This window comes from Mobula hypostoma, chromosome 2, assembly GCF_963921235.1.
Source record: "Mobula hypostoma chromosome 2, sMobHyp1.1, whole genome shotgun sequence".
Lineage (NCBI taxonomy): Eukaryota > Metazoa > Chordata > Chondrichthyes > Myliobatiformes > Myliobatidae > Mobula > Mobula hypostoma.
Window position 1 is genome coordinate 120,778,235 of NC_086098.1, and position 19,968 is coordinate 120,798,202.

Sequence of the window (19,968 nt, forward strand, 5' to 3'; positions counted from 1 at the left end):
CAGATGGAGTTTAATGCTGATAACTGTGAGGTGCTACATTTTGGTAAGACTAATCAAAATAGGACATACATGGTAAATGGTAGGGCATTGAAGAATGCAGTAGAACAGAGGGATCTAGGAATAATGGTGCATAGTTCCCTGAAGGTGGAATCTCATGTGGATAGGGTGGTGAAGAAAGCTTTCGGTATGCTGACTTTTATAAATCAGGGCATTGAGTATAGGAGTTGGGACGTAACGTTGAAATTGTACAAGGCATTGGTAAGGCCAAATTTGGAGTATTGTGTACAGTTCTGGTCACCGAATTATAGGGAAGATGTCAACAAAATTGAGAGAGTACAGAGAAGATTTACTAGAATGTTACCTGGGTTTCATCTCCTAAGTTACAGAGAAAGGTTGAACAAGTTGGGTCTTTATTCTTTGGAGCGTGAAGGTTGAGGGGGGATTTGATAAAGGATTTAAAATTATGAGGGGGGATAGATAGAGTTGACGTGGATAGGCTTTTTCCATTGAGAGTGGGGGAGATTCAAACAAAAGGACATGAGTTGAGAGTTAAAGGGCAAAAGTTTAGGGATAACATGAGGGGGAACTTCTTTACTCAGAGAATGGTAGCAGAAGTGGTTGAGGCAGGTTCGATGTTGTCTTTTAAAATTAAATTGGATAGCTATATGGACAGGAAAGGAATGGAGGGTTATGGGCTGCATGCAGGTCGGTGGGACGAGGTGAGAGTAAGAGTTCGGCACGGACTAGAAGGGCCAAGATGGCCTGTTTCCGTGCTGTAATTGTTATATAGTTATGAAAAAAAATAGCAGAAAAAATAATTCATAGAATTAGGGATTCAAGAACAAAAGTAATAAAAAATAAGCCAAGTGAAATTCAAGAAGCTTTTGAAATGTTTTACAAAACTCTATATTCCAAAGTTCCAGGGGGAAGCATAACCCAGACTGACACCTTCCTGAATTCTTTACAGTTACCAACTTTAAGCAAGAAACAAAATACAACGATGATTGTTGAGATAACTAACTGAAGCTGAACTAAAAACTGCAATTAGTAGGCATAAAAAAAGCAAGTCACCAGGATCAGATGGATATATGGCAGAGTGTATAAGGAGTTGAGTTAATCCCTGTTTTACTCCCCACACTGAACTGGGCTCCAATGCGCAAATGCCACCCAGCTAGAAGGAAGCGATAATCTCAACTATATGAAAAGAAGGCAAGGATAAAATGAAATGTGGGTCATTTAGACCAATATCTGTTCTTAATGTGGATTATAGAATATTTACCTCCATCATGGCCAAATGATTAGAAGAGTTTCTACCCACACTGACACATAATGATCAGACAGGTTTTATACACAAGACGATATACAACGGACACTTCACATTATGGATCCTATACAAAAAAATGAAATTGAAGCAATAGTGATAAGCGTGGGCGCTGAAAAGGCATTTGATTCGGTTAATTGGAATTTTCTCTACAGAGTTTTACATAGATTTGGTCTACATGACACAATTACTAAAATTATACAGGCATTCTATGACAATCCTACTGCTAGGATTAAAATCAATGGATATTTATCTAATAGTTTTACCCTAGAAAGGGGCATGAGACAGGGTTGTGCATGGTCACCGCTACTCTTCTCATTATATCTGGAACCATTAGCTCAATACATCAGACAAAATGAAGATAGCAGGGAAATTACTACTAAAGGAACAGAGCATAAACTGGCCTGTTACGCAGATGACATTTTGATCTATCTAGGGCAACCAATGTACTCTTTACCTAAATTGATGCAGTCCTTTGGACAATATGGTCAATTATCAGGATACAAGTTCAACATAGATAAAACCCAACTACTTTCAAATAACTATAGTCCACCAAGGGAAACTGAAAATAGATATCTTTGGGCATGGCAAACAGAATCTGTCAAATATTTGGGCATCAAGATTTGGCAAAACTATCAGAATGCAATTATCAGCCTATATATAAAAAAAATTAAGGAAGATATACCAAGATGGAACCTAATTCCTTTTCTCGGTCTCAGTTCAAGGATTGAATCTATTAAAATGAATATACTGCCCAGACTACTATATCTCTTTCAGACCCTACCAATAGAGATTAACCAAAATCAATTCAATGGATGGAACAAGATGCTATCAAGATATAAATGGCAAAGTAAAAGGCCTAGGGTTCATCTCAAAACTTTGCAATTAGCCAAGGAAAAGGGAGGATGGGACCTACCTTCCCTTAGAGATTATTATTTATGCTTTATACTTCATTGTCGCCAAACACTTGATACTAGAACGTACAATCATCACAGCGATATTTGATTCTGCGCTTCCTGCTCCCAGGATTACAAATCGATAGCAAATATTAAAAATTTAAATTATAAATCATAAATAGAAAATAGAAAATGGAAAGTAAGGTAATGCAAAAAAACCGAGAGGCAGGTCCAGATATTTGGAGGGTACGGCCAGATCTGGGTCAGGATCCGTTCATCAGTCTTATTACAGTTGGAAAGAAGCTGTTCCCAAATCTAGCTGTACGAGTCTTCAAGCTCCTGAGCCTTCTCCCAGAGGGAAGAGGGACGAAAAGTATGTTGGCTGGTTGGGTCGTGTCCTTGACTATCTTGGCAGCACAGCTCCAACAGTGTGCGGTGTTAAGTGAGTCCAAGGACGGAAGATTGGTTTGTGTGATGTGCTGCGCCGTGTTCACGATCTTCTTCAGCTTCTTCCGGTCTTGGACAGGACAACTTCCATACCAGGTTGTGATGCACCCCAGAAGAATGCTTTCTGCGGTGCATCCATAAAAATTAGTGAGGGTTTTAGGGGATAGGCCAAATTTCTTTAGTTTTCTCAGGAAGTAAAGATGCTGGTGGGCCTTCTTGGCAGTGGACCCTGCTTGGTTGGACCAAGTCATGTCATTTATGATATTGACCCCGAGGAACTTAAAGCTTTTGACCTGTTCCACTTGCGCACCACTGATGTAAATCGGGTCGTGCAGTCCGCTACTCCTTCTGAAGTCAACAACCAATTCTTTCGTCTTGCTGATGTTGAGGGATAGGTTATTGTCTTCGCACCATGCCATCAGGTTCTTAATTTCCTCTCTGTACTCAAACTCATCATTACCCAAGATACGGCTTACAATTGTGTCATCAGCAAACTTACATATTGAGTTCGATGAAAACTTGGCTACACGATCATGGGTGTACAGTGAGTACAGCAGGGGGCTGAGTACACAGCGTTGTGGGACACCGGTGCTCAGAGTGATAGTAGAGGAGAGCTTGTCCCCTATTTTTACAGCCTGGGTCCTGTCTCTGAGGAAGTTGAAGATCCAGCTGCAGATCTGAGTGCTAAGGCCCAGGTTCCGGAGCTTAGGAATCAGTTTATTTGGAATGATGGTATTAAAGACAGAGCTGTAGTCAATGAAAAGGAGCCTTACGTATGCGTCTTTATTCTCCAGGTGTTCTCAGGAGGAATATAGGGCCAGAGAGATGGCATCTGCCGTTGACCTGTTGCTCCAGTAGGCAAACTGCAAAGCATCGAGGTTGATCGGTAGGCTGTGGTTGATGTGTGCCATAACCAATTGCTCGAAGCACTTCATAGCAATTGATGTCAGAGCCACAGGTCGATCGTCATTCAGGCATGCCACCTTGCTCTTCTTCGACACTGGTATCATCGTTGCCTTCTTAAAACATGAGGGGATCTTAGACTGAAGCAAGGAGCAGTTGAAGATGTCAGCACACACTCCAGCTAGCTCGCTTGCACAGGCCCAGAGAACCCATCCTGGGATGCCATCTGGGCCTGTTGCCTTCCTTCTAACATCCTCCTCAGTGACAATAAATCTCGATGCCACCAGGTCTGGTCCATCCAGAGGGAGCAGGACGCTCCTCTTCTGTTCGAATCTTGCGTAGAATACGTTAAGTTCGTCAGGAAGAGAAGTGCCACAGTTATTGATATTCCCAGCCTTTTCTTTGCGCCCAGTGATCTCATTTAGACCCTGCCATAGTCTACCAGCATCCCTCTGGTTAGCCTGGGCTTCCAACTTGGCTCGATATTGCCTCTTGGCGCCCTTAATGGCTTTCCGGAGTTCACGCCTGGATTCCATCTAGCAACTGGTATCCCCGGACCTAAAAGCCGCAGCTCTTGCCTTCAAAAGGGACTTGACCTCATAATTCATCCAAGGTTTCCAGTTAGGGAATACCCGGATCGTCTTGCCAGACACACAGTCCTCTGTGCATTTCCAAATAAAGTCCGTGACAGCTGAGGCATACTCATCGAGGTTAGCTGCTGAGTCCTTGAATACTAACCAGTCCACCGATTCAAAGCAGTCACGGAGGACCTCATCCATTTCCTCCGTCCAACACGACACTACTTTTGACGCTGTGACCTCCCGCCTCAGTTGCCGTTTATAAGCTGGGAGGAGGAGTACGGCCTGATAGTCCGATTTTCCAAAGTGAGGTCGTGGGATGGAACGGTAGGCATCCTTGACTGCTGTGTAGCAGTGGTCAAGTATATTCGGGCCTCTAGCAGAGCAGGAGATATGCTGAAATAACTTTGGTAGCGCCTTTCTGAGGTTGGCCTGGTTAAAGTCCCCGGCTGTAATGACAAAGCCTCCGGATACCTGGTCTCAAGTTCACTGGTGTTGGCATACAGTATGTTCAGAGCACACTCCACATCCGCCTGGGGGGGAATGTAGACTGCTGTCAGTATGACCGAGGTGAATTCCCGTGGCAGACAGTAGGGACGACTCTTCACCGACAGGTGTTCCAGGTCCGGCTGCAGGACCTTGTTAGTGCCACTGTGTCCGAGCACCACACAGTGTTGATCAGTAGGCAGACACCACCTCCCCTCATCTTGCCCGAAGACGCCGTGCGGTCCATCCGATGGATCGAAAATCCCTCCAGTCGGATGGCACAGTCGAGGGTGGCAGGGGAGAGCCAGGTCTCGGTGAAACAGTATTTTGCAGCACAGTTGAGAGCTGTGATATGCTGGTGCAACCCATCATATGATGCTCAATGATAAAACATTGAGGAGAGAATACTTTTCATTCCCATACATGCAATTTTGGCTGATAACAATCTACAAAGTTACATAAATACTATTGATAACCCGCGGGTGAAATGGACTCTTAAAATATGGAAAACTATTATAAAAGAATATAAACTAGAGAGAGACATTAAAATTCTTAAGTGGTGTGCACATGACTCGGATTTTACACCGAATAAACTGGATGCTAGATTTAAGGTCTGGACAGCTAAAGGAATAACAGTTATTTGCAATATAATGAAAGGAGGAACACTGTTCAGTTTTGAAATACTCAAAGAGAAACACTTATTAGAAAAACAAGACTTTTACCGGTATTTACAGATGCGATAGTGTGTTAATAGGACAGTTAAAAATATAACCAAGGCAAGTACATGTCCGATAGAGCTATTTAGAAAAGCATATAATTCAGACAACGGTAGTAGAATCATTTCAAGCGTGTATAAGGGTTTGTCAAATCTTAAAACACATTCGACTTCACATATTAAAACAAAATGGGAGAAGGAAGGAGGGATAATAATATCTGACGAAGACTGGACAATAATATGGAGGTATCAATGGAAGTGTACCAGTTCACAGAAATGGAGGGAGTTCGGGTGGAAAAACCTGATAAGATATATTACACCCTCTCAGAAATCCCATTATGATAGTAACCTCTCTGTTTGCTGGAAAAATTGTGGAAATCAAAATGCAAACGATTATCATATTTTCTGGGAATGCCCCGTGGATCAAAGACTATTAGAGTGGGATACATAATGCCCTACAAGACATCTTTAAATGTGAAATACCCTTAGAGAGTAAGACTATATATTTTGGGCATATACCCCAAGAATGGTTGAAAAGAGATAAATATTTAATGAACGTACTGCTGGTGGCTGGTAAAAAGATCCTTACCAGGAAATAGTTATCACAGGAGAGCCCAACTTTAAATGTACGGATGGAAATTACAATGGACATCTACAAAATGGAGAAGGTAACAGCAACTGTTAATCATAAGCTGGAACAATTTTATTCATACTGGGAAAAATGGTTTAACTACATAATACCTCATAGGCCTGATTTTATTCTCGTAAGTCAGCAGTCCCCAACCACCGAGCCGCGGACCGGTACCGGGTCACAAAGCATGTGCTACCAGGCCACGAGGAAACGATATGATTTGGTGATGAGTCAGCTACACCTTTCCTCATTCCCTGTCATGCCCATTGTTGAGTTTGAACGCACGCAAGGTCATTACGCATGCGAGGTCATTACCCGCGCGTCACCATGTCAGCGCCGGAAGGAGATCAACTCCTTGAGCTTGCAAATGACGGCGGGCTGAAAAGTATGTTTGACATAACATCTCTGCTGGCATTCTGGATCAAAGTCAAGGCTAAATATCCTGAGATAGTCACAAAAGCACTGAAAACGTTGCTTCCATTTCCAACATATCTCTTCAATGAATGCAATGAAAACTAAATTGCGGAATAGACTGGACATAAGGAACCCACCCTTCAAGTATCGCTGTCTCCCATCACCCCTCGATGGCACTGTCTTGTTGCAGGGAACAAGTATTCAGCCCAGGGCTCCCAATGATTCAGCGATATTGGTGTGTTGCAATGATTTTATATGTTCATACGGGGAAAATATGTGCTGTGTGTTTAATATCCAAACGTTACTTAAAATGTTATGATGCTATTGACTTATAAGTGACTTATATAACCATATAACAATTACAGCATGGAAACAGGCCATCTCTGCCCTTCTAGTCCGTGCCAAACGTTACTCTCACCTTGTCCCACCGACCTGTACTCAGCCCATAACCCTCCATTCCTTTCCTGTCCATATACCTACCCAATTTTTCGTTAAATGATAATATCGAACCTGCCTCTACCACTTCTACTGGAAGTTCGTTCAACACTTACTTCAAGCTCCCCTGTCCTCCCCTAACAATTGACTTATCACTATATTTATGCGAGGAAAATATGCGCTGTGTGTTTAATACTGAATTTGTTAGATAAACCCTTTTAGAAATGAAATTGAGTGTATTAGCCACTTATCACCTATATTCCAGTCGTGATTAACACACCCCCCCCACGAACAGAATTGCCAAAAACAATTTGTAGGAAAAAATCTGCACGTACACGCATACGCAAGTCATGCATGCACACACAGGTGCCCACACAAGGCTTCATGGTCAATGTAGTCTTTCTTGGGGTAAACACAACGTATTTATTTGACTGCTACTCTTGTCCATTGGCAACCCTACCCCATCAACCCCTGGGTCGGCCAGTCCACAAGAATATTGTCAATAATAAACCAGTCCGCAGTGCAAAAAAGGTTGGGGACCCCTGTCATAAGTCAATGAAAATGCTGTTTAAAAAAAAGATCACTCCCTACTCTGTACATAGTTTTCTTCTTTCGATTGTTCTTTCTTTCCTCTCCTTTCTATAAGTGGATACCTCAGATAAATATTATGTGGAGATTTGTGACAAATATGATTATATGATATACATGTACAGTATCTGAAATACATCTTATGGAAATGTTTGTTTGATGATGAAATTCAATAAAAAATAAATTACAAAAAAAAGAAAATGATGCCAGAAAACCCTACGACTTCTGTCCTTCTAATGTCAAGTACACATATATGTGTAGGTACATTAAAAAATTTACTTGCATTAGCATCACAGGAATGAAGCATCATATAAGCAGCACTCTCAAGAAAAACATAAATTGAACACAAATTATATAAAACTTTTACAAGAAAACACAATTAGAACAAAAAATGCAATTGCACAAAAATGCACTTTTATGCGAGGTGGTTGAAGCAGTCACTGCTTTTGAAGTGACTACCCTCTGCCCTCAATGCATTCGCTCCAATGAACCACCATTTCTATCATAGTAAGGGGAAAGGATGTCTTCTTGCAAGACTGAAAATATGCTGCAGAACCAACTGCTCTAACAACACTGTTCAAGACAGCTACACTTGCTGCAGCAACTACATGAAAATTGCTGAAAAATGCATGACTTGTCAACAACAACCAGGACACGTTCAATCCAGTCAAATACCCAACTCATTAAAACTCAAGTACACACTGAGGCATCATGGATTGCAGCAGCTTAAGGTGGTTCTCATCAACACCTATTTGAAGTATTTGTGATAAACAAAATCTCAGTAATAAAACATGTGAAAAAAATTTGAGAATTACCCACAACAATGTTGGTGCATGAATAGGCTCAACTTAACAAAAGCTTGGTAGTACAGGTGTCCCCCCCCCCCTTTACAAAGGTGGAGCGTTCCTATGAAACCTTTCCTAAGCCGAAATGGCATAAAGCGAAGAACCATTAATTTATATGGGGAAAATTTTCGTAAAAGCGAAAATCCTCTTCGTAATGTGAAAATAGGTTACTAATGTAGGTCTTTTGTAAAATCGAAGTGGCGTAAGGCGAACATTCGTAAAGCGGAAGACACGTAAACACCTTCCCCATGAGGTGAAACTCATTAACAGATGTTAAACAAAGGTCCAACTGCCCACATAAAAATAGTTGGATAGAAAATTGGTTGGCAGACAGGAAACAAAGAGTAGGGATTAACGGGGCCCTTTCAGAATGGCAGGCAGTGACTAGTGGGGTACCGCAAGGCTCGGTGTTGGGACCACAGCTATTTACGATATATATTAATGATTTAGATGAAGGGATTAGAAGTAACATTAGCAAATTTGCAGATGACACAAAGCTGGGTGGCAGTGTGAAATGTGAGGAGGATGTTATGAGAATGCAGAGTGACTTGGACAGGTTGGGTGAGTGGGCAGATGCAGTTTAATGTGAATAAATGTAAGGTTATCCACTTTGGTGGCAAGAACAGAAAAGCAGATTACTATTTGAATGGTGTCAAGTTAGGAAAAGGGGAAGTACAACGAGATCTAGGTGTCCTTGTTCATCAGTCACTGAAAGTAAGCATGCAGGTACAGCAGGCAGTGAAGAAAACTAATGGCATGTTGGCCTTCATACAAGGGGAGTTGAGTATAGGAGCAAAGAGGTCCTTCTGCAGTTGTACAGGGCCCTGGTGAGATCACACCTGGAGTATTGTGTACAGTTTTGGTCTCCAAATTTGAGGAAGGACATTCTTGCTATTGAGGGAGTGCAGCGTAGGTTCACGAGGTTAATTCCCGGGATGGCGGGACTGTCATACGTTAAAAGATTGGAGCGACTGGGCTTGTATACACTGGAATCTAGAAAGATGAGATGGGATCTGATTGAGACATTTAAGATTATTAAGGGATTGGACACGCTAGAGGCAGGAAACGTGTTCCTGATGTTGGGGGAGTCCAGAACCAGAGGCCACAGTTTAAGAATAAGGGTAGGCCATTTAGAACAGAAAAACTTTTTCACCCAGAGAGTTGTGGATCTGTGAAATGCTCTGTCTCAGAAGGCAGTGGAGGCCAGTTCTCTGGATGCTTTCAAGAAAGAATTAGATAGAGCTCTTGAAGATAGTGGAGTCAAGGGATATGGGGAGAAGGCAGGAACGGGGTACTGATTGTGGATGATCAGCCATGATCACAATGAATGGAGGTGCTGGCTCGAAGGGCCAAATAGCCTACTCCTGCACCTGCCTATTGTCTATTGTACTAATTTCCTTGAGTAACACAATTCCCCAATGAACTGCTGATTCATCTTATTGAACTTAGCCTACTTTGCTGCACAGGTGTGACAAAGTGAAAACAGAGACCACCATTCAAAGGAGGAAATTTGTAAAATCAGTAAAGACATTCCTTATGCATTTCCTTTGACATGATCATATAGAAAAATTCCAAATTATTTCAAAACCTCAGTTAGATCATATAGTACATGTACATAAGTCTGCATTTCTTTTACTTACTATTAAGAAATTCTTAAGCAGAATTATTATATGACTAAGAAAAATGTGTCACCAGCAATCTAAAACAAATTAAGTCTGATGAAGATGACAGAAATGGACTATTGACCAGTCAATAAATTTCCACCATTGTCCCCTTAAGTAAATTCCAAAACAGTCCTGTAATTTCATGAACGGATGAAAACATTTTTTAGTCAGGTTGCATCTCCTCAAAGTACATTATGCTTGTTCAAGGACATTCTTACCTGCACAGGTGGTGTCCCATCATTGCTGTATCTAAATTCCCCTTCATCTCCACAACTGACTTGTTCATAATCCTCCAGCATCTTCACAGTCATGCCTGCCTTCAAATTTTCCTGAATATATTCCACATAACTGCCTCGACTGGCAAAGTTTGAGCGAGATTTATAAGCTGTAGCAATTTTTTTCCGAGGTTGCGGTATCAAAAGGCTATTGGTGGTCATACTCCGTGGCTGAAATATTGATTTTATGTTTCTGGGCAGCGCTTCACTTGTTGACCCCATTACATGATCAGGTTGTTTATTCCGATCCCAGCCCATGACACGAACTAACTCAGAGATCAGATTTGCCATTGCCATGGTGAACTCAAACTCGCGTGACAGTCGAGTCTGTTCTGGTACATGCAAGGCAGCACACTCCTGGCGCTCTCCACTCACATCTTGTCCACTATTATTTAACTTGTCCATCAGCGAAGTGACACATAGATAACGTTTTACCAAAGAAAATAAGAGTTTACCAGGAATCTGAAATAGAGAAAGAAAGAGCGTGTAACCATCCAGTTAACACTTCATTTACTGTTCAAGCCACCTGTGATAATCAAAGTTGAAGTTCAAAGTAAAATTATTAATATACACACATGTTACTATACTACCATGAAATTCATTTCCTTGCAGGTATTCAATCAATACAAAGAAACACAATAGAATCAATAAAAAACTGCACACAAAGACAAAGACAAACAACCAATGAGCAAAAGACAAATTGTGCAAACACAAAAATGAAAGACAAAAATAATACAACCAATGAGCAAAAGACAAATTGTGCAAATACAAAAACGAAAAGCAAAAATAATATATTAATAAGTAATATAAATATCAAAAACATGAGTTGGCGAGTCCTTGAAAGTGAGCCCAGTTCAATGTTATCTACTCTGGTTCAGGAGCCTTGATGGTTGAGGGGTAATAACTGATGCTGAACCTGGTGGTGTGGGACCCAAGGCTCCTGCACCTGTTTCCTGATGACAGTGGTGAGAAGAAAACATGGCCTGGACATTGGGTGCCCTTGATGATGGATGCTCCCTTACTGCGACAGCATTCCTTGTAGATGTCCTTGATGGTGGGGAGACTTTTACCCGTGATGGACCTAGGCATATCCACTACTTTTCAAATCATGAAATTCATCAGGAATCATGAAATTCAGCTTACTTCCACTCTCTACAGATTCTGTCTGGCCTGAACGGTACTTTTAGAATTTTCCAGCTTGAGTTCACATTTCCAGCACCTACAGTTTTTTTCTTATTTTCAAGCATTGAAGAAGGGTGAAAAAGTTGGTGGGGAAATTTGAGCACTGAAAACTGGGTAGAAGGAACCAATGGAAGCCACTGTGCTGGTGCCAATGGATAAAAGTAACTGTGTGGCATGAGCTGTGGAACTAAAGATAATATTTTAAAGGTGAGCTTATCGAAGAAGCAGCAAGAGGATTTCTGGTTCTCTATACTAAACATTTCATAGCATGCGAAGCAAGTTATCACTTAGTTTAGGATAGCTCTAGTGCTCTGGTAGACTGATTCTGGAGTGATTAAACATGAAAATGCAGAAAGGCAAACAATTATTTCAGTGATAACCCAGCAAAAAACCTACTTGAACTGTTCCTTACCTAAATATCCATGACAAAGGTATCGGTCTATGGTAGCACCGACAGAAATACTCTCCCACTGTCCTTGCGGAAGGCACTCCCATCTTTGCACTGAGGACACCATCATATTGTGTACTTTATAATATGCTACAAGACCATCTCAATAGCACTGAACATACCTCAAAGCTCAGTGCAGTCCATCGTGGAATAAGTGGAAAAAATATTAAACCACAGCCACAATCCCCAGCTCAGGCTGCACCTCTAAACTCAGTCGCTGGAGAAGAATGGCACTTGTAAGAGAGGCTACTATGATGGGCAACAGTCACTCAGAGTGAGCTGCAAGTCAATGGCTGCAAATGGAGATGAAGTTCATGGCTCCACAATCTCTTGCACAAAAAGGGTATTAATGGAAGAGTGGCAAGAAGACCTGGCTGAGGGGGAAAAAAAGCATATACTTGCCCATAAAGACTTTATAAAGCATCACAGAGAAGATACTGTAAAGATGTGGAAAAAGGTCTTGTGGTCAGATGATGCTAAATGGAACTTTTTGGCCTCAACACCAAGTGCAAATCTAATACTGCACATCAGCCAGGTAATACCATTCCAACTATAAAGTATGTGTAACATGCTGTAAGGTTTCACTATTAATGTAATGGCCTCTCTGTAATGTTTCACTGCTAATGTAATGGTTTCTCTGTAGCAGCACTGTTTGGATTATGACTAGAGATAACAGGGTTTTGGAATGCAGGGGTTATCCAATGAGAGAAATGTTGTTCATTCTTGTGAGTCTGGAAGAGAGATTTTCGTGGTCTTTTACCGGGGAGAGATGAAGAGAGAAGACGTGAATGGAAAGAGTTGGTAGACCGCTGGACGGAGAGGACTTTGAGCAAGGGTCCGAAGGTCAGCGACGATTGGAGGAGGTTGATGGTGGACGACCATCTTATCACTGAGCTCCAACGTTTGCACATTAGACTGTTTCATGAGAATGGGCTCTTTTTCTTTTATCTTTGTTTTCTTTACTAACCATATAGTCAAGTTAAGATTATAGAGCTCAATTGTTTAATCACATATTGTGTACTGGTTGTTATTTCGTGGTACTGATTTATAACAGGGGACACATCGCGCAGCATCCACACAAATGAGAGTTACATATGGTAGAGGTAGCATCATACTATGGGGATGATTTTCAGCATCAGGGACTAGAAATCTGGTCAGGATGGATGGGCAGATGAACGCTACTAAATATAGAGCGATCCTAGATAAAAACCTGCTAGCCTCTGCCAGAGTTTAAAATAGGGAGGAAGTTTGTCTTTCAGAAGAACAACAACCCAAAGCACACAGCCAGAGTAACCATGGTGTGTCTTCAAATGAAGAAAATTGATGATATTCAGTGGCCCAGAGTCCTGACCTTAACCCGATCAAACACTTGTGACAAGGCCTCAAGACTGCTGTACACCACTGCTCCCCAACCAACCTGGCACAGCTTGAGCAATTTTGCAAGGAGTGGGCAAATTTTGCTCCCTCACATTGTGCAAAGCTAATAGAGACATCCAAGAAGACTTTTGGATGTAATAGCTGCGAGAGGTGGTTCAACTAAGTGCTGAGCAAAGTGTGGGGGGGGGGGGTGAATACTTTTGAAATGCTGACATTACAGTTCTTGAATTTTTTGTTTTCCATGCTTTACAATTTTCCCTGCTGTTTGGACTCTACTGTGGAAAAGGAGCATGTGATTCACAGATAAAAATCCTCAGTTAAAATAATCAAAATTCCTGGTGGTAATATTCATTTATGTAAACAAAGGATTAGGGGCTGAATATTTTTAACAAAGCACTGTACTTGAAGCTGCAATGTAGAATTATATGCATTCTAAACACCAAAACAATCTCTATACAATCCCAATACAGCTAAACAATTTAAAGGCCCAGCAGATGAGTGAAAACAAGTTTGAAGCATTTGAAAACAAATTCAGAGGTGCCATATGGATGTTTCATCCCAGCTTGCTCCCGAGATCCCCAACAATATAAAAACCACAATTCTTCTACCACATTTCACTCCAGATAATATTAAAAAAAATGGCTGAGGGATCTAGATATAGCAAATGAAACAATGAAAGAGGGAGAAGGAAGACATACTTCTATTGATATGCAAGGTGCTGCCATCAGAAATACAGTGGAGTTAGAAAAACTTTGAAATGCTCATAGACACATGATTTTTTTTTACTTATTTCCAGATTATGTTTTACCAGAAAGATTTAGCACCAAAGTTAAACCTGTCATTATTCTGTAATTTTTGGACAAGATTATAAATCCAAGATTTTTTTTTACAATTAAGGATGCAAAATGAAGAGGAAATCAGATTACCTGAGGAAGATGAATTCCCTCAAATGAAATTCCATGTTCTTCAGATGAGGTGGTTTCTGCAAACAATTCCAACAAGGTGTAACGATTGTCAAAATCCATATGTTGTTCAATCCCATCCTGCTGGCTCAGTGAAAGGAGAACATAAGCTCGGCTACCTGTTGCAGAACACAATGGCACATATTATTCAAGAGCCTTAAGTCATAAACTTCGAAACATATTAGGTTCTTATTTCATTAGTTAAAATATACTTAACTTTTAGACAGTTATTTACCACAGAAAATTAAAATTCTAGAGAAATCCAAGCTTCTTTTCTACTTTTTAAACCAGATAAAAATACAAGTCCTTTGCTCTTCAAGTTCAAGGCTTATGTTAAAAGGCAAACTCAACAGAAAATACAGAGCAAATTCAACATGTTAAACATCTCAAGTCAGAGCCTTTATCAAAACTGAAACTATATAGTTAGAATATACTAAGTTAATTTCTATAAGGATTTGTTGGTTTGGACTGTATAATTGTTACTTTCCTTGTAGTTTAACATTCTGATACTCGTTTGTATATTTATATAATTACCTATATACATGTAATTGTTCAGTCTGTTTTATAGTGGTTGTTGTTGCCTCTATTTTTCAGTGACAGGTATTACATTACCTAATAGGTGCTGTCTTATTGGTTAATTCAAACAAATGGAATTTTAATGGATTGTGTCCAATCTGGTATAAGAGGACCAAACTATGCTGGTTTGGTGTCTTTGTTTTCATCTTTCCCCTTGCTTTACTTCTGCTCCTCGCCATCTTCCTAGAACCTCAGTTTAAAACAATCAGGATCCAGCAGCCATATCCTGACAAGGCAGTATTTGCGAAGCGATTGATATGACTGTAGAAAAAACTCTGATAACCTGGCATCCAAATGTTCAGAAATCCTGATGGTCCTGCATCTGCCTCACTAATCTGGAAAATAATACAAGGGTTCTGAGTGCAAGCATGATGTGCAGCCAGAACCAGGTGTTCAGAGCACATCCAAAATTAGGTTTACTCCAAATTATTTAAGTAATAGAATTTTAAGCCCCCAGATTCAAGGTGTGATTCAATCACAGGAGTCCAGAGATGGCTATTTAGTCAAATATGTTTTCTTTCTCAGTTCTGTTGAGGGATCTTCAACCTGAGTTGTTAACCATTTATCTTTCCATTAATGCTGTCTGACCTGTTGAGCTTTTGCAGCATTTTTGTTTTTTTTTAATTAGCTCATAAATTAAACACAGTAATGCCAGCACCAAAAACAAGCCGACTTTAAAAGGTTATAATGATATAACACATATAGTTTCAGTCATGGATGATTCGTAACCTAATAAAGCTAGCTATAAAGAAATGGCAAGGAAGTGAGAATGATTGGATAGCAGCAAAAGTACCCAAAGACTTCTGGCTTAAATTCTACCTCGACATGTCATTTAATATCCTCCAGAGGGCCACAACCTCAATGCCTCAATGACCCAGAGAGCTATATTGGCTGGAGTCAGGGCTTTATGCTTTGGATCTTGGCAGGGTCACCCATGCCAAACAGGTCAAAGGGTAGAGGACAAACAAAGAGTAGTCCACCTGTCCTCCAGGTTCGGAGGTTCAGCTCAGGGCTAACAATCCTGACTGGTAAAACAAAATTATTACGGAAACAGCAATTAGATTCCTTCTACTTCTAAGTGCAATGGTATTCCTGAGTCTCCACCCAGGACCTGCATGACTGACACTAGTGAAAACTACTATCACAATGAAGGAAGCCTTGAACACTGCCAAGAGATGAAGGACCCTCTGTACTGCCCTTAAGTGCCAATGGCATAGCAGACAGCAAATGTCATTTAATAAATCATATTATCTGTAGGAAAGCATAAAAACCTTGTTCCCAGGTAGTCACAAGAACCCAGTTGATTAAATACTTTACAAAGGATGCTTATCCAATGTGATCCTAGTTCCACAAAACATGGTTGACATATTATATTTGAAGTAACCTAAGTTGTTCAGTTGTAAAGTACAGCATCTCACTACCCTCCAGAATATAGGTAATTAACAGAGCTTTGCCAGCATCACCCCATTATATAAAGACTGTGACGTGGAGTAGGAAACAAATGGCTGACAGTCAAAGATTCATAATACAGACATTGTTCATGTCCACATTGGAAGGTATAATTGAGGGAAATTCACCTCAAATTCCACTGAATGCAAAGAGCAGGGACAGAAAAGAGCACAAGAGACTTTTTCTGTGCACTGTAAACTCCCCACCTGTAATGGCAGGTTTCACTAATGTACTACAAAAACAAACTTACCAAGCAAAGTGGAATCTTAAAAAGTGCGTCAAAAAATTCTATGAGATTCGTCAGACATGATTTTCCTTTCACAAATCCATGCTGACTTTGCCCGATGATTTCACCGCTTTCCAAATGTGCTGTTATCACATCTTTGATAACTGACTCTAGCATTTTCCCCACCACCGATGTCAGGCTAACCGGTCTATAGTTCCCCGGTTTCTCTCTCCCCCCTTTTTTAAAAAGTGGGGTTACATTAGCCACCCTCCAATCCTCAGGAACTAGTCCAGAATCTAAAGAGTTTTGAAAAATTATCACTAATGCATCCACTATTTCTTGGGCTACTTCCTTCTTCGAGGCCAGGTAGGTTATCTGTTTAAAATAAAGACAAAGTATGTGTGTGAGGCCGGTTTTCTGTGCTCAGTGTCAGACGTGGGAGGTCCTGAAAACTCCCGGCCTCCCAGACAATGACATCTGCACCAGGTGTGTCGAGCTGCAGCTCGATGACCTTCGTCTGGTCAGGAAGAGTGAGGTGGTGATACAGAGGAGCTATAGGCAGGTAGTCACCCCAGGACCACAGGAGACAGAGAAGTGGGTAATAGTCAGGAGAGGGATGGGCAAGAAGCAGGTGCTAGAGAGTACCCCAGTGGCAGTCCCCCTTAACAATAAGTATTCCTGCTTGAGTACTGTTGGAGGGGACGGCCTACCTGGGGGAAGAAACAGTGGTCGTGCCTCTTGCACAGAGTCTGGCCCTGTACTCAGAAGGGTAGGGAAAGGAAGAGGATGGCAGCAGTGATAGGGGACTCTATAGTTAGGGAGTCAGATAGGCGATTCTGTGGACGCAGGGAAGAAACGCGGATGGTAGTTTGCCTCCCAGGTGCCAGGATACGGGATGTTTCTGATGGCATCCACGATATCTTGAAGTGGGAAGGAGAACAGCCAGAGATCATGGTACATATTGGTACCAATGACATAGATAGGAAAAGGAAGGAGGTCCTAAAAACAGACTACAGGGATTTAGTAAAGAAGCTGAGAAGCAGGACCTCAAACGTGGTAATCTCAGGATTACTGCCTGTGCCACGTGACAGTGAGTACAGGAAAAGAATGAGGTGGAGAATAAATGCGTGGCTGAGGAATTAGAGCAGGGGGCAGGGATTCAGATTTCTGGATCATTGGAACATCTTCTGGGCAGGTGTGACCTGTACAAAGAGGACGGGTTGCACTTGAATCTGAGGGGGACCAATATCCTGGCGGAAAGGTTTGCTAAGGCTATTAGGGAGAGCTTAAACCAGAATTGCTGTGGGGTGGGAACCGAACTGAAGTGACGGAGGAAAGGGAGGTTGGCTCACAAATACAGAAAACTTGGAGACAGTGCGAAAGGGAGGATAGGCAGGTGATAGAGAAGGGACGCGCTCAGACCAATGGTTTGAGATATCTTTATTTTAATGCGAGCAGTATTATGAATAAGGCACATGAGCTTAGAGCTTGGATCAGCACTTGGAGCTATGATGTTGTGGTCATTACAGAGACTTGGATGGTGCAGGGGCAGGAATGGCTACTTCTAGTGCCAGGCTTTAGATATTTCAGAAAGGATAGGGAGGGAGGCAAAATAGGTGGGGGCATGGGACTGTTGATCATGGATAGTATCACGGCTGCAGAAAAGCAGGTGGTGATGGAGGGGTTGTCTACGGAGTGTCTGTGAGTGGAAGTTAGGAATAGGAAGGGGTCAATAACTCTACTGAGTATTTTTTATAGACCACCCAACAGTAACAGGGACATTGAGGAGCAGATAGGGAGACAGATTCTGGAAAGGAGTAATAATAACAGGGTTGTTGTGGGAGATTTTAATTTCCAAAATATTAATTGGCATCTCCCTAGAGTGAGGGGTTTAGATAGGGTAGAGTTTGTTAGGTGTGTTCAGGAAGGTTTCTTGACACAATACATAGATTAGCTGACACGAGAAGAGGCTGTACTTGATCTGGTATTGGGAAATGAACCTGGTCAGGTCTCTCAGTGGGAGAGCATTTTGGAGAGAGTGATCACAATTCTATCTCCTTTACCATAGCACTGGAGAGAGATAGGAACAGACAAGTTAGGGAAACGTTTAATTGGAGTAAGGGGAAATATGAGGCTATCAGGCAGGAACTTGGAAGCATAAATTGGAAACAGATGGCCTCAGGGAAACATACGGAAGAAATGTCGCAAATGTTCTGGGGATATTTGCGTGGGGCTCTGAGTAGGTACATTCCAATGATACATGGAAAGGATGGTAGGGTACAAGATCCGTGGTGTACAAAGGCTGTTGTAAATCTAGTCAAGAAGAAAAGAAGAGCTTACAAAAGATTCAAAAAGCTAGGTAATGATAGGAATCTAGAACATTATAAGCCCAGCAGGAAGAAGCTTAAGAATGAAATTAGGAGAGCCAGAAGGGGCCATGAGAAGGCCTTGGAGGATAGGATTAAGGAAAACCCCAAGGCATTCCACAAGTATGTGAAGAGCAAGAGGATAACATGAGAGAGAATAGAACCAATCAAGTGTGACAGTGGAAAAGTCTGTATGGAACCGGAGGAAATAGCGGAGGTACTTAACGAATACTCTGCTTCAGTATTCACTATGGAAAAGGATCTTGGCGATTGTAGGGATGACTTGCAGTGAACTGAAAAGCTTAAACATGTAGATATTAAGGAAGATCAAAAGTTGGAGCTTTTGGAAAACATCAAGCTGGATAAGTCACCAGGACCATACGGGATGTACCCCAGGCTACTGTGGGAAGCGAGGGAGGAGACTGCTGAGCCTCTGGCGATGATCTTTGCATCATCAATGGGGACGGGAGAGGTTCCAGAGGACTGGAGGGTTGCGGATTTTGTTCCCTTATTCAAGAAATTGAGTAGGGATAGCCCAGGAAATTACAGACCAGTGAATCTTACTTCAGTGATTGGTAAGTTGATGGAGAAGATCCTGAGAGGCAGGATTTATGAACATTTGGAGAGGTATAATATGATCAGGAATAGTCAGCATGGCTTTATCAAAGGCAGGTCATGCCTTACGAGCCTGATATTAATTTTTCTGAGGATGTGACTAAACACAATGATGAAGGTAGAGCTGTAGATGTAGTGTATATGGGTTTTGGCAAGGCACTTGATAAGTTACCCCATGCAAGTCTTATTGAGAAAGTAAGGAAGCATGGGATCCAAGGGACATTGCTTTGTGGATCCAGAACTGGCTTGCCCACAGAAGGCAAAGAGTGGTTGCAGGCGGGTCATATTCTGCATGGAGGTCGGTGACCAGTGGTGTGCCTCAAGGATCTGTTCTGGGGCTCCTACTCTTTGTGATTTTTATAAATGATCTGGATGAAGAAGTGGAGGGATAGGTTAGTAAATTTGCTGATGACACAAAGGTTGGGTGTGTTGTAGATAGTGTGGAGGGCTGTCAGAGGTTACAGCGGGACATTGATAGGATGCAGAACTGGGCTGAGAAGTGGCAGGTGGAGTCTAACCCAGATAAGTGTGAGGTGCTTAGTTTTGGTAGGTCAAATATGATGGCAGAA

The 19,968-nt window shown here is 41.6% G+C and overlaps 1 protein-coding gene across 6 annotated transcripts in view; it reads right to left on the reverse strand.

Annotated features, from left to right (window-relative positions):
* The window catches only part of LOC134342426 (cullin-9), a 318,694-nt gene that overhangs the window by 249,775 nt on the left and 48,951 nt on the right, over window positions 1–19,968 (reverse strand). For all 6 annotated transcript variants that reach the window (XM_063040545.1, XM_063040547.1, XM_063040543.1 and 3 more), the window contains exons 3-4: window positions 14,132–14,286; window positions 10,142–10,660 (exon numbers count right to left, since the gene is read on the reverse strand). In XM_063040545.1, coding sequence (XP_062896615.1) covers window positions 10,142–10,660; window positions 14,132–14,286 — 674 coding nt within the window. The remainder of the gene's footprint in view (window positions 1–10,141; window positions 10,661–14,131; window positions 14,287–19,968) is intronic.